This window comes from Nematolebias whitei, chromosome 8, assembly GCF_014905685.2.
Source record: "Nematolebias whitei isolate Nwh7 chromosome 8, NemWhi1, whole genome shotgun sequence".
Classification (NCBI taxonomy): Eukaryota; Metazoa; Chordata; class Actinopteri; order Cyprinodontiformes; family Rivulidae; genus Nematolebias; species Nematolebias whitei.
Window position 1 is genome coordinate 6,611,811 of NC_056505.1, and position 15,584 is coordinate 6,627,394.

Here is a 15,584-nt window from a genome sequence, read left to right on the forward strand (position 1 = left end):
AGTTATAACTGTTATAACTGTTTAACTGTTTAACTGTTATAACTGTTATACAGTTATAACTGTTATAACTGTTTAACTGTTATAACAGTTATAACAGCTGTTATAACTGTTATAATTGTTATAACAGTTATAACTGTTATAATTGTTATAACAATTATGACTGTTATAACTGTTATAACTGTATAACAATTATAACAGTTATAACAGTTATAACAGTTATAACAGTTATACAGTTATAACTGTAACTGTATAACTGTTATAGCAGTTATAACAGTTATAACATTTATAACTGTTATAATTGTTATAACAGTTAAAACAGGTATAACTGTTATAATTGTTATAACAGTTAAAACAGTTATAACTGTATAACTGTTATAACAATTATAACTGTTATAACTGTTATAACTGTTATACAGTTATAACTGTATAACAGTTATAACTGTTATAACTGTTATAACTGTTATAACTGTTATAACAGTTATAACAGTTATAACAATTATAACTGTTATAACTGTTATAATTGTTATAATAGTTATAACAGTTATAACAATTATAACTGTTATAACTGTTATAATTGTTATACAGTTATAACTGTTATAACAGTCATAATTGTTATAACTGTTATAACAGTTATAACAGTTATAACAGTTATAACTGTTATAACTGTTATAACTGTTATAACAGTTATAACTGTTATAATTGTTATAACTGTTATACAGTTATAACTGTTTTAACTGTTATAACTGTTATAACAGTTATAACAGTTATAACAGTATAACAGTTATAGCAGTATAACAGTTATAACAGTTATAGCAGTTATAACAGTTATAGCAATATAACTGTTATAACTGCTATAACAGTTATAACAGTATAACAGTTATAACAGTATAACAGTTATAGCAGTATAACAGTTCCCTTCTTCCATGGGAAATATTTCCCAGTCGTCTATATTAATTGTGATCGGCTAATTGACTCGTGTTCCAACAAAGATATTCTATTGTAAAAGCTGAAACCTTATTGTTTTTTAAAGTCCAGTAATTATCGATATGCCATCTACCACGCCTTTGATCCCCCGAAAAAACGTCTTCTGATCTAGATCATTTACATAAATTACAAATTTAGTTTGAAATCTGAACATTTTTCCAAAAAGCAGCAAGTTTGCAGGTATGATTAATATATTTTTGATTTCCCATCATCAGGTTTAAGTCAACTGCTTTGATAAAACTGGACTTTTGAATATAAAATCATTTTTGTCCACGTTACATGCGCTCTGCTCTGTTGGATACCTTATGGCCCTGGCCTTTTATTTTTGTACCTCTTTTATTTTCCCACCTGTTGAGCTTTCATCAGCGCGGGTGGCGAGTGGGAGGATGAAGGGAAGGATGGATGCAGGATGGATTAACTGTGCTGTGTTGTTGCTGCAGTTCACACATTCCAGCGGGCCAAACCGGGCCAGCTCTCCTTCAACCCCCCTCTGCCCCCTCATCCCTTCATCTCCCTCTCAATTCAGCGCTGCAAAGAAACCACAGGGAGCCTTTTGTTTTTCAGCACATCTCTTCGTCAGACTCGTTTCACTGAAGCTCCGATCAGAGCCGAAGTAAACGTTTCCTCCTGCAGATGATGAGGCTTCTTCTGAGAGCATCACTGGCAAACATCTCGTTTTACCTGAGAGTAGAGCGCCATCTAGAGGCCACATGATGTCATCAATGTGTTTACAGAGGGAACAGCTGATCCAACCCCCACCTAAAATGATGCTTTAGTTTAAATAAGCACCAAAAATTTGAGCTTATTTAGCAGCTGTGTTTATATTACATTAAAATACCTGAGCCCTACAGCTGTTTTATTCCTGGAGTCTTGAAGAAACGGATATTTTTCAAGTTTACTTTTTTTATTTTTTTTTTATATCAAAATTGTTTAATTTCTAACTGAAGCTTGAAAAATAAAAGCACGAAAACCTTTTAAAATGCCTTAAAGTTTAGTTTCTTTTGGACTTCATTTATGAAAATCACAACAAAACACTGACAAATAGTTAATAGATAATAGAAGTAGCTGAGTTTTATAAAATAGTGAACATTTAGAAGGAGCTCCGGGCTGGATTCTTTCATTTCTGATCGTTTCTCTGTAATCATCAGTTTTTAGGTTTTTTCTTGTCGTCGCCATGAATTTAATTTAACAAACATTATGTGTGTGTGTGTGTGTTGGATCTGTCAGGGTCGGGTCGAGGTGGAGGCTGGCAACGAGAACATGAAGTTTGAGACGGGACCTTTCTCTTATTACGGTGTCATGGCGCTCAGTGCTTCCATGCCGGGTGAGTTCACTTTAACCACATTTACTGTTTATTCATCCACTTTTCTTTAAATCTCACCTTCTTTAAAGTCTTTCCCACACAAACTATATTTAAAAAAGGGATTTAAATGTTTATTTATTTGTTTTTTCAGTCTAAATAATTTCACAGAAACATTTTGTTTCTGTGAATTAAAAAGAAATTGAAGTTCTTCTTCAGCGTCCTGCAAGTCTTCTTTTATTTTATGGAAACGTTGCAGCAGTAAGTAATGAAAAATCAACAAGTTAATATGAGAATGATCTGTATTTAGTGTGGCTGCACTGTGGAACAGCGGAGACTGTTGCAGCGCAGCACTAAGGTCGCAGGTTCGAGTCCCGTTTAGGGCCTGTCTGTGTGGAGCTCTTCTGCACTTTGGTTTGCTTTGTTGGCCCGAAAACGTGCGTCTTAATTTAGTTTGTGGCTGTAAATTGGTTGATTGGTGTCGTTTTGCAGAGAAACTGTAAAGCAGAAAATGCTCTGAGCCCGTCAGCTCGTTCTTTCCTGACACACGGTCAGATTTTTAAAGGCCTCGTGGAGAGAACGAATAAAAGAAGATCTGAAACGTGATTTGTTTTTTCCTTCTTCAGCATCTTTCACTCATTCCGTCCAGCTTCTGTTTGATCAATGATCATGTAATGTGGTTCAGCTGGCGTCTCCATGTCCTCGCCTGGTCTGTGAGCAGATCTGTCTCCCTGTTGGTCACTGACTGTCCCTCCCTTCCACCCCCCCCTCCTCCTCCTCCTCCCTTCTCTCCTGTCCTCTCAGTGGCTGCACCTCGTTCTCGCCTCCTCTCCTTTAAAAGGTTTTCTCTGTTCTCTCGGTTGCCAGGTAAACACCGGCATGTCTGGGTCCTTTAACACCGAGCGCAGGCGGGGCTCAGGCTCGGGGGGTGGGGGGTCTTTAGCTTCACACGCTGGGTGAATCTTCTCATTATGATATGCACTTCTGTCTACAGCCAACTCGGTGATCCTTTGAAAACATTTGTTTTGGTCTCAGCGACCGGGTCGTGGGCAGAAGTGCAGCTTCGTTCAGGCGTCATCCTCATCAGCTTCACCCTTCATGTGATTTATTCTAGAGTCACCCTGTAGGACAGCAGTCACAGAATGACAGCTACGTTTTGGCAAACAAACCATTTCTCTGATCTGATATTTTCTAAAATATTTAGTTTTCACACAACTCCTGCATTTTTTTTTTTTTTTTACTTTACTTTATTCAGGTATTGACTTGTTTAATGGTTCTGGTGTTTATCTGATGTTAAATTGAAGACCTGATGATGACGCTGTGATTTTTGTTTTTGTGTCCCGGTTTGTATAAAATCATAAAATAAAAACACAGTAGTCCCTCGCTACTTCACGGTTCGTTTATCGCGGACTCGCCCCGTCGCGGTTTTTCAAAATAAGATTGGGCATGACACACAACTGGCTGATTGATGGATGAGCCGCACGACCGGCATGGAATTTTTATTTAAAATTAATTATTTTCAATTATTTAGCACCTGCTGCACATTTGTGCAGCCCACTCTGCAGGTTAAGCTTCCTCCTGCAGCTGATCTCGGTGCAGAGCGGAGAAGTGGGCGTGGCCAAGAGCGCTTGCAGGTGGTTGAGAGCAGCGGAGGCAGGGAGCTGAAATCATGACATGCTGTGATCTTTTTGAGCTTTTAGAAACATTTTTTAGAATATTGCAAGAGTGTGGGAAGGGTTAAAACGCCTTAATATCTATATATCTTTATATATATATATATATATATATATATATATATATATAAATACCAAAATAAACTACTACTTACTACTTGTACTACTATTCCTACTTTGCGGTTTTTCACTTATCGGGGGCTTCAGGTACGGATCCACCGCGATAAACGAGGGACTGCTGTATTTGTTATTATGTTCCTTTCCTTTCGTCGCCCTCCTGTTTTTAGCGCTGACGTGATGACGAACTGCTCGTTCGTCCCCCACCACACCCACACCCCGCCCCCATCGTAGCCAGCAGTCTTGACTCTGGTCTTTCAGGGTGGATTTAATAATTATTTTTAATAACAACTTTGTTTGCCAAAATGTCAGCCCAGTTCTGGAGCTGTCCGTGAAGTATCTTCACCCTCGTGGGTCGAAGCTCTTCTTCTTGTAGAGTCCTAATCCTAATGGCTTCACACGCTTCTTTCCTCATTTTGATCATGACTCTGCTAAATAAATGGAAGAAACACGAAGCTGTCACGATGTAATCTGTAGGTTTTTCATTTAGATCGTAGTTTGTAGTGAAATCCTCGGCCTGGATGGACTCCAGGACATTAACTGCTGCTGTAGAGTCATTTGAAGCACAAGAAATCATCTTAAAGGCAGCGCCCAGCTCCAAATCTAATCCCAATCACTGTTGAAGCTTTAATTTCTTGTTGAAGGATTCTTGACAAGCAGATTAATCATCAAACTTCTTGATTCTGTGTAATTCTAAACATCCAGTAGGCAACTTTTCTTCAGGTTTGTTATCGGACGATGCTCATTTTAAAGCATAAATAATAAGAAAGAAAGAAAATCCAGGTGTTTTTAAAGTTTTGGAGTGAAAGCTAAAGTTTAAAATGTAGATTATTTGTTGAGTGCAGCTGTAATCTGTTTATTTTCACATCATTTTGCTTTAGAAAACGTAAAATCCAACCTTTAGTTCACATCTGAGTGAATTAAGTATCTTATTATTATCAAAAATAATACTAATATTTAAGAAAAAACAATTAAACTAAAACAATAAATAAATAAAAACATCTGTCTGATATTTTTAATTGACTCTGCTCCATAAAGACATAACACAAAAACATTTAAGTGCTTATTTTTTACATTCGACGTGATCCATCTTCAAAATAATGATGTCAGACAGCTGCTGTTTTTCTTTTTCTTCAACATGAATAAACAAGAACATTAATTTAACTTTATTATTTTGTCTGAAACAAATCAGCGTTTGTTGTGTTTTTATATCAGAGTTATTTCTTGTAGAAACGGTCTGACTGTAAAATTACTTTTAAAATTAGTAGAATACTTCTAGTTTTTATTTAAAAAGTCACAAAAGTCTGTTTATACAGAGCATTTAGTTAAATGACGTGCTTTCTGTAAGATCAGACAAACTTTATAGTAAAACAAAGTAAAACTAACCCTAAAACAGAGAATAAACAGAAAAACGAGTTTATTTAAAACGACCGGTTGTGAAGAGATTATTGTGTTGTATGAACGGACTAAAGGAAAAACTCAATTAAAGGCGGCCTCCTCCCTCCAATAAAACCCCACCTGTTAAAATCAACAGTTACAAATTTAACTTTTAATACTTTGTTCAATTTTTTAAAGTTTCATCAGAAGAAATTTCATACTTGTTTGACATTAAACTAGAAAGAGAGAAATCCTATTCCTATATATTAATATAATTAATTAGAATAGAATTTAAGTAAAATAAAATAAAAAATATTTAAAATTTAATTAATTAATTGTAATTTTATTTAATAATAAATAAATCATGATTTAATCATTCTAATTTCTAAATTAATTAAAATAAAAAAAAGAATAAAATTAAATGCAATCAATAGAAATCCTATAGAATTAATTAGAATAGAATTAAAGTAAAATAAAAAAAAATAAATTAAATGTATTAATTAATAATCATTTTAATTTAATAATAAATAATGATTTTATAATTTTTATTTATAAATTAATTAAATCAAAAATTTTAAATAATTAAATAGAATTAATAGAAATCCTAGAGGTAAATTCTGTCCTAAAGAAAACTTTAGAATAGAAAGATAAAGATGAACGTAAAGATAAAGTAAAAGAGGAACTATAATAGCAACTTAAATTGTATTATTGTATTTAATAATAACTTTAGTGTAAATCATCACTTTTTTCAGGGAGTCCAAGTCAAGGTGGCAGCAAAAATCCAAACCGGGAACGATCCCGTAAACGTTAAAGACAATTTAATGTGCAAATATAAACAGAATAAGAATCAAGCACGGGTTAAAGCATCGAACGTATAATAGATAACACTATAACCAGGATAGTTCATGATGGATACAGGATGATTGTTGTTGTTTTAAGAGTTTCATTGGAAAAACCCGGTAAGATCCAAAAATCTGCGGTCAGGCCTTTTTCAAGCTTCGTCACACTTTGACCAGAAGGAACCAGAGAAAAGTGTCCTGCTGGATTATTGAAGCTTCACGAGAACGATCAAATAATAAATGTTGGCAGATCAAGTCTAACCTCTAACTGTTAAACTAGTTGTAGTTAACGCCCTGAACACTAACTGTCCAGGTAAAACCGTTTCCTATGACTCACTGAGGCCCCCTGCTGGACGACACACACCCACTGGTAATATGAAACACACACTCTGCGTGCGTGTGTGCGTGTGAGAGCGAGGGAGAGCATCTCCACAGTGAATAAATGATCTTTCTCCTCTGTTTGACCCCCCCTCCTCACAGATGTTTGTCTCTAATGACTCACTCAGATCATCGGCGTTAACCCGTGTTTGAAGCTTCACAGCATCTTGTGTCTCCTCCGAGCTGTTTTCCCACCGCAGAGACAAAAGTGTCACTTCCTGTGTAGATTCCACGTTTGACTGTGGGCAGGACGTCCCGTCAGAGGCAGCCGTGTCTTTCAGGCGCAGATTCTCACCGACTTTTCTCTGAACGCCTGCAGAGTTTCGCTCGCCGTCCCACCTCGGCGGCCTGAACCGGACGGCCTCTCTGAGCGGCACCGACCGGACCGAGTCGCTCGGCGGCAGCTGCAGCCAGCTGAACAACAGCGTCCCGCTGCAGCAGTACGTCCCCGACTTCAACGTGAGGGCGCTCACCGACCTGCAGTTCGTCAAGGTCAGTGCGTCAGAAAACAAACCGCTGCCGTTAACCGACCGGCAACACTTTGAAACATGTGTCGACTGTTCTCGTTATTACACGCACAACTGACACACTTTTACTGATTCTAACTGTTTTATAGCTTTATGATTTTGACTATAGATGTTTTTTTTTTTCTATCAGAGCTCATATTATGAAAAACTAAAGCAATAAATTCTTGAAAAAAAGGTTTTAAAGGGCTTTTATGATGAATTCTACACATTCTTACGTTTAAATTGTGTCAGGGTCGTAGCCCAGGAGCATTTTAGTTTCTTCCCAAGTTTATTGGCAATGGATGGGACACTTTGAATAATAAAACCAAATAAAATTACCTATAACCTCTGAATTGCTGGACAATAATAAAGTTCAAGTCAAGAAGAAAAGAAAAGTGAAGTGGTGTAATTTAGATCAGCAGCAGACGGCGTTGTGTTGAACGGAGCGAGCAACGATAAACTTGATAACGTAACAAATTAAGAGGGATCCTGATGGGAACCAGTGGAGTTCAGAGGTCAGAAAATGATGATAACTTTAAAACTGGTGTTGTACACAAACGTCTTTGTTCTGTGGTTTGCTGTCAAAGATTATTTGTTCAACAGTAAAGTGAGGAGTTCACCATTAAAGTGTTTTAAATCATTATCAAACATAAAACTCGAGGCTGAAGCTGAGTTCAAACTGATGGAGCAATGACTACTTAGTCAGCACTGTGAAAGATTTGAGGGCTACAAAAATGAACATTTCTTTCTATATAAAGAGTATAATGTTTAACGTTGAGCATTATTCATGTGTCTAACCTCTCAGAGGGTCCTACGGGTCTTTAAAGATCCAGTTCGTTCCAATACACTCAGATCTGGTGAGTCGGGTGGTTGTCTTCAGCTCTTTGTCATGTTGTGAACAGTTTTTATTGACAGACAGACAGACAGGTAGATGGATGGAGTAGGGATGCACCGATTGCAGTTTTCTGTCCGATCACCGATTTCTACAAAGCCCGACCTGCCGATACCGATTTTGTTTTCTAATCGACACTTGTCAGGTCGTATAAGGTCACACTGCACCTTCAGTTCTCCACTCTTATTTTATTGAAAAACGTACCCTTGAACAATATCCTAGAAACAATACGAACTTGTTTTGACTGGCCATGAGGTGGTGCTCTGAAATATAAATGAAGTTTAGACAGTTGTTGTTAAAACTAAAAAAAAATCTGTAAAATCGGCTTCTCGTTTAAGTATCGGCCCATTTCCCAAAATTAAGAAAATCTGGGCCAATAAATTGGTGCACCCCTGGGATGGATGGATGGATGGATGGATGGATGGATGGATGGAGTCACAAGTTTCTTTATTGCCATTCACATGTGGTACATGAGGGAGAATGAAATTGTGTACACAGGGTCCCAGTTACATCCAACAATATCAAAAATATAAAGTGTAAAAAGAAAACAATATATAAAGATCTTAGATATCAACTAGGATATACGCTAAACAAACGCCCAACTGTACGTTAAAAGATCTAAGGTATACACCAGTTACTAACTAATAGTGCTAAACAATACACCAAACAACAGCAGCACGATCCTCATAAGTTCAGTTTGACTATAAGCATGCAGCAAAAATACAAAAACAAGGTGCCAAAGTGAAAAAGAAATGAATCGACAGCAGCGTGATCCTACATACATACATACATACATACATACATACATACATACATACATACAGTACATACAGTACATGAATACATACATACATACATACAGTACATACAGTACATACAGTACATACATACATACATACATACATACATACAGTACATACATACATACATACGTACATACGTACATACATACATACATACATACAAACAGTACATGCATACAGTACATGCAGTACATACATACATACATACATACAATACATACATACGTACATACGTACGTACATACATACATACATACATACATACATACATACATGCAGTACATGCATACAGTACATGCAGTACATGCATACAGTACATACATACAGTACATACAGTACATACAGTGCATACGTACATACAGTACATACATACATGCATACAGTACATACATACAGTACATACATACATACATACAGTACATACATACATACATACATGCATACAGTACATACAGTACATACATACATACATGCATACAGTACATACAGTACATACGTACATACAGTACATACATACAGTACATACATACAGTACATACAGTACATACATACAGTACATACAGTACATACGTACAGTACATACAGTACAAACATACTTACTTTATTACTTACTTTATTAATCCCAGGGGGAAATTTGATGCATCCGGTAGCATTTTCTAATTATACTGGAAAAAAAGAAGCAGAATACACACATTTGGGAAAAGACAATATGCACAAGGTGGTAAGGAGTACTACATTCATGATTAACCTATACTGTATATATGTATACATACACACACATCTAAGCATACGTATACATGTTTATACATATGTACATGTACATGTATATATACAAACATACGAGTGGGACGATTTTAATAGGATCATGTTTCACAGTGACACCACAGGTAGGTTGAACCCCCCCCCCCCCCCCCCCCCGATCACAAAGCGTGATAAATATCTGTTTCTGCTGCTTGAGTCATGTGACCTCCTGTGTAAACGTTGTTTCCCTCCATCAGATCACACGAGCTCAGTATCAGAACGGCCTGATGGCGTCTCGTCTGGACAGCACGCCTCAGTCCCCCGACAGCAGCCACAACGTGTCCCGCCTCGACCAGATGACGCCCCCCACCAGCATCACCATCACAGACCTGGGCGCGGACCCCACCCTCACGGAGAACGGCCCAGACGAGAAGACGCTTCTCCTGAACGAGCAGAACTCTCCGGCCACGGGCAACCACCACAGCCAGCTGGAAAACAGCGTCTGACCCCGACCGTTCCCCCACCCGCGCACGTTTGCACACATGCACTACAGCGCTTGGACGTTTGCTGAGGAGGCGGGGCTTGGTTGTGTGTCACACAGCTGGACGAGGCCCTAAGAGACGAGCCATGTGCGTGCACATTCTGTAAATATGCAAGAATTTAACAGCGATGAGCCAAAACAATAAAGTCCAGTGATGGCACGCCCAGATGTGACAACCTACAAAATAAAAGCATTTAAATTTAGAGAACGTTTCACTTCACAGGTTGTTGTTTGACCTCCGCCGCCTTTATTCTGTTGTTTTAAAACCTAAAACTAAAAAATATAAATGCAAATGATAACAGGACACAATGACCTGCAAACCTCATAAACCCAGATTTTATTCTCAGTGGAACATAATAAACACGTCAAAGGTTGAAATAAGGTTTATATAATTCTTTTAAAGGATCATTTTGATTTTTTTTGTTCTACTTTTTTACAGACTGATAAACCTCTGCCCGTCTTTACGTCTCTAAAATTTAGCTTTTTTTATTCATACCTTTTACTTTGACAGCCTCTCAGATGTGCACGTTCCATAGAAATCAAAATAACCACATTAAAAAATATATTTTTCTTAGTTTCAACGTTAGCTTCATTGTGAATAACATATGGGTTTAAAGAATTAGTAAATAACTTTGTTCTATTCTTATTTTTATAATTGTACTCAACGTCCCAAAAAAGTGGAGTCATGACATAAAAAAAGTTTGTTTTTTTCTCGTTTGTGTAAAAACTGACACTAAGGAGGGGCCTGATTGGTCACTTTGGACCTGGTTGGATTTTCTGCGTCACTTCTAAAATTAAAAACATTTAAAAGCACTTGATTGGATGCAGTTTGCTGAAGTTGTACAAGTTACTGTAAAACTATAAAATACTTCTACATTTTTAGCACAAATAGTGCTCAGGTGCCTCTGCTCCGGTTTTAATGTTTTGGCTCATCAGTGTTAACCAAACCTACCAGAAGGGTATTCTGTATGAACCCAAGAGACGGTAAACTCTGTGGATGTGTTGACGTCCATCCGAAGGACCCGCCGAGCTCCCCCACGTCGCCGATGTGAGTTTCGTCCTCCGTTTCGTGCGTCGCGTCCAAATCAGACTCAGGGAGACTCCGCCCTCCTGCCCCTTCGCCATCAACGCGTCGGTGCCCGACATCCGTAAACCAAACCCACCACGTGTAGCAGCCTGAACCCCCTCCACCAATCAGCTTCCATACAGCTAGAAGACAAAGACCATCTGAGCATGTCGGCGGAGTTCACGCAAATATATTTGTTCCGCAGAGATTTACAGCGAATTATTTATTCATGTGAGACGGACACGCGTGACGGTTTATCGTTTCCACGAGGGAGTTTTTAACGAGAGCCTTTATCCCAGAGCTGTGAAGAGATTCACTCGTTGATTGACAGCCCCGTCCGTTCAGCGATGAAGACAATCGAATGAAACGCGTTGGGTACGTTAGCCGTGGCTGCCGTGCTCTCAGGCCGCGTTCTGTCCGTGAAACCTGAATCTGGGATCAGGTTTACGGCTGAAGGTCTCCGAGGGCAACGACTTCACGAGTGTCTTTTTTTTTTTAAATGTTCTGTGTTTTGTGTTTGTCTGTGACCAAAGAATGGCCATCGCTTGACTTGGTGGGATCAGAAACCAAAAGACGGACGCTGCGTCGCCTCCTCACGAGAACATACTTTAAGAAATCAGAGACTTTATTTATTTACTTTATTGTCTGTACATATTGTTGTTAAAGGAAGAGGCAGGAATTTGAATTTTTCTTAGCCTTGCTGTGAGATTTTTGCAATTATTTGCGTTTATTGGTTCTGTTTGAGATCCTTTTTTTAAAATCGGAGTCAAGGGGAGAGATTATCAGCAACGTTTTATGATTCATTGTGTAGCCAAACACTCAGTTTTCATCGTCTGTTTTATATTAAACCGTTGTGTACATATTATAATTATACCTGTGCTTTTTTAATATAACGTCCACACTCCACCCCATGTGTTACTGTACCTCCAGAGGTGATTTTAAGATAAAACCAGTCAAAATCTGAGCTTTTTTTGTCTCGTCTTGGGATTTTTTTTCTCCATAATCTCGTGCAGCTGCAGTGTTTTTCCAAAGATTTTCCACATGTGAGCTTTCTTTACTTCACCAAACAATAAACATCTGGTTCTGGTTTTACCAAAATGTGAAGTATTCTTACATAATGTTTAGAACGACCTGGATGAACTTTGACCTTATAACCTTGTTTTAGCAGCTCTGATGCGTTTTTGTCAGCTCGTTACTCGCACGTGAGTCGAACGCGTTTCAACGTGCAGATTATGTGAAAAGGAGTCGACCTGTCACGATAATTTGCTGGGTGATTAATTGTCTCAGAAATTATTGCGATAAATGATAATATTGTTTGAAATTTGACAGTAATTAATGTCAAGTTTAAGTAGAAATGTTTTTTTATTTGTTTTGTGTGTAGTACCTTTGTTTGACCACTGAATGGCAGTATAAGACTGTTTGAACCGAAGGATGGATAGTGAGGGAGCGAGCAGCGTGTCTCTTTAAGAAAAATGGGAGGGAGGCCTCTTGACGTGACATGGGCTGTCTGTTTTCGGTTCTCAAAATGGCGGAAGCTCTGTGTGGTTTAAGCTCTTTAGCATAGCATTTTTCACACAAAGCTTTTATTAAAAATCAATAAACAAGTTCTCAGCTGCTTTTTGCAGAGAAAAACAACTTTTTAGACGAAGGCACGGGTTTCAACCGTGAATTTTGGAGCTTTGACAAGACGGAGGTTTTTTTCCCCGAGGTCGGCCAGTTAGCTTAGCTCGTAGCTTAGCTTATCAGTTTAGCTGCTTTTAACGATCCAAAAACACGATTTTGGACGGTTAAAATGGATTTTAAAGAGAAAAGAGAGGGGGGGGGGGGCAGTGAAGAGCACCGGAGTTGAGCTTTTTGTCATCCAGTGTCTTCAGTAGAAAGAGAGACTCATAATGTTCATTTATCATGAGATTTATTGTTAATCGCGACAGGCCTAAAAAGGAGTGGCGCAAACCTCATTTAGAAAACATTGGGCACGCTGTGTAAAATAAAAACTAACAAAATGCAATAATTTGCTAATTTTATTTGATTCATAATAATCATCATAATACATTTTATTTGTATAGCGCTTTTCAAAGTACTCAAAGACGCTTTACAGGGGTTCAAAAATATGCAACACAACACATAAAAACACAAAAAAGGACAAATTTAAACATTAAAATCAATTTTAAACAGTTGGGTTTTGAGTTCTTTCTTAAAAGTGACTCGAGCTGGAGATCTTGTGAGTCTGTCACGAACCTCTGACCAACACCCTCATTTTCAGCCTGAAACTGAAACCAAAAGCAGAGAAAACGAGGTCATTTCTCTTTTTTTTTAATCGAGTGGAATTACTTTTAAAAACTCACGAGTTGCTTTGAGGGATGTCTACACTTGAGAAAGAAAAAAAATCACGTGTGTTGGAGAAGAGCAGAGACGCTTTGAGTAAATGTCAAGGGTTTCTGCAGCATCTGACCCAGACCCGCTTCTGAAGAACTCAAGTTGAAAAGTTTTCCATCCCCTTTCTGTCACGTGTTTTAGACGAGATCAAAATGACATGTTAGTGGAGTTTGAGAGCGCTTTAGTTTGGGTCTCAAAGGTACATTTTTTTGTTTCAAACACAACACAAGTGTCTGAAATGTTGTTTTTTTTTTAGGTAAATTTGGTTTTATTGTGAAGTTTCATGACAGGAAACGACAAATTAATGTTGAGACGATGTGACATGATCAGCTTTATGAGGAAAAACTGATCTAAATGTAATAAGAGAATAAATTACATCTTAGTTTGTTTGCTGTTTACACAAACGTTCAGTGCAATCTTTAAGAAAAGCTATTTCCCTTAACGTTTTATCAGACCTGGGCATTGTACGGCCCCCGGGCCCTTTGGTCGACTCTGACTGGCCCGTGTAAGGGGAATTACAAAATAAACACGTTTTCTAATTTTACCTCATGCGTGGACTAAAGCTGCACTGCTTTTATTTAGGTTTTTTTATTCACATACAACGTGACGCAACATGTAAATGAAGACATGAGCAGGCCACAAGACGACGTTCGCCCTCAAACATGTCCACTCGTGCTAAAAAAAAAAGAAAAGTGGATGCAGAGTGCACGGTTTTGAACAATAAATGGACTGCTAAATGTTTATTGACTGAAGTCGGAGGGAGAGCTGTGAGATTAGTTTGCAGGAGCAGATCGTTGCGTTTAAGGATTACAGTTTGAGTCGACTTACACGCAGAGAACTACAAAAACGTGACTGATGCTGGAAGGGCGCAGACGTCTGAAGCTTGAAGTTACAAATGCAGCAAGTTTTTTGTTTTTTACCAAACTTCACACATCCAGGGATGCAGCAACCAAAACTAGCTTCTCCCACAGAACCACTAAAAACTGTAAGCCATTCGCAGAGGGGGAGTTTGTCGAAGAGTGCTTGGTGGACTCCGCAGCGCTAACACGCCCTGAGAAAAAGAAGCGTTCCAGCAAGTCCCACAGTCCAGGTGAACCGCGACGAGAAGGATCGAGGACTTTGCTGGGAATCTGGAGCTTCGGCTGCAACGTGAAGTTTGGACTTTTTCTCATTCTCGGTGATGAAGTTGAACAAATCCAGATATAGATCCTCTCTCAGTGACGATCATCTGTCAGTTTTTCATCTCCGCCTCAGACATAATGTGACTTTTTAATGCTCTCGTTAAAGTCCAACAGAGACAAGATTTCTCTCACTGAGCAAGAAAAAAGAACTGAAGAACACCAAATGAGGTGGTTCGACTACAAATGGAACTTGTGAACCGGGACTCAAAATCACAGTTCAGTGACGTCACTATTTTATGATGTTTCGTAATATTTGGAGTACAAAGACAATGTGATGTCTCTAGAAAGCGAAGAACCTCTTTCCATCAGTATGTGAAACTGAAAATGTGTTTTGGGGTGAATGTGACTGAAAATGACCAATATGATGTTAGAAATGCTAAAAACGTTCAGTTTAACATTGTACTGGGAAATTGAAATGAAGAAATGACTATTTTTGTAAGACAACTTCACTTTTCCGTTGCTTGATCATAACAAATACTCTTACCAGTCTTACCAGTCTTACCAGCTTGTCAAAACAAATAATTACTGCATTTAGTAAAGAAACACTATTAATATTATGCAGAACTGAGTTGATATCCTGATGCATGCTCAATAATCCAGGTAGAAAAATCCAAAAAAGTTCAATCTGGTCCTCTGGACATTCAAAAAAACAAAAAACAAAACAAAGCAAAAAATGTAGAAACGTTTCGTCTCTCATCCGAGAGACTTCCTCAGTCTGAGGTGCTGTTTTCAGCTCAGTCTCTTAAATAGCACCTTCTCAGAGTGGATCAACCAGTTTGCTGCTGACAACCAAAACCAGCTGATCACATG

General features: G+C 38.1%; 1 protein-coding gene across 1 annotated transcript in view; it reads left to right on the plus strand.

Annotated features, from left to right (window-relative positions):
* Positions 1–10,757, plus strand: part of LOC119413802 (metal transporter CNNM4) — a 50,456-nt gene extending 39,699 nt beyond the window's left edge. Inside the window, exons 5-7 of the mRNA XM_037680865.1 lie at positions 2,212–2,308; positions 6,988–7,160; positions 9,868–10,757. Coding sequence (XP_037536793.1) covers positions 2,212–2,308; positions 6,988–7,160; positions 9,868–10,116 — 519 coding nt within the window. The 3' untranslated portion in view covers positions 10,117–10,757. The remainder of the gene's footprint in view (positions 1–2,211; positions 2,309–6,987; positions 7,161–9,867) is intronic.
* Positions 10,758–15,584: the final 4,827 nt, after the last annotated feature.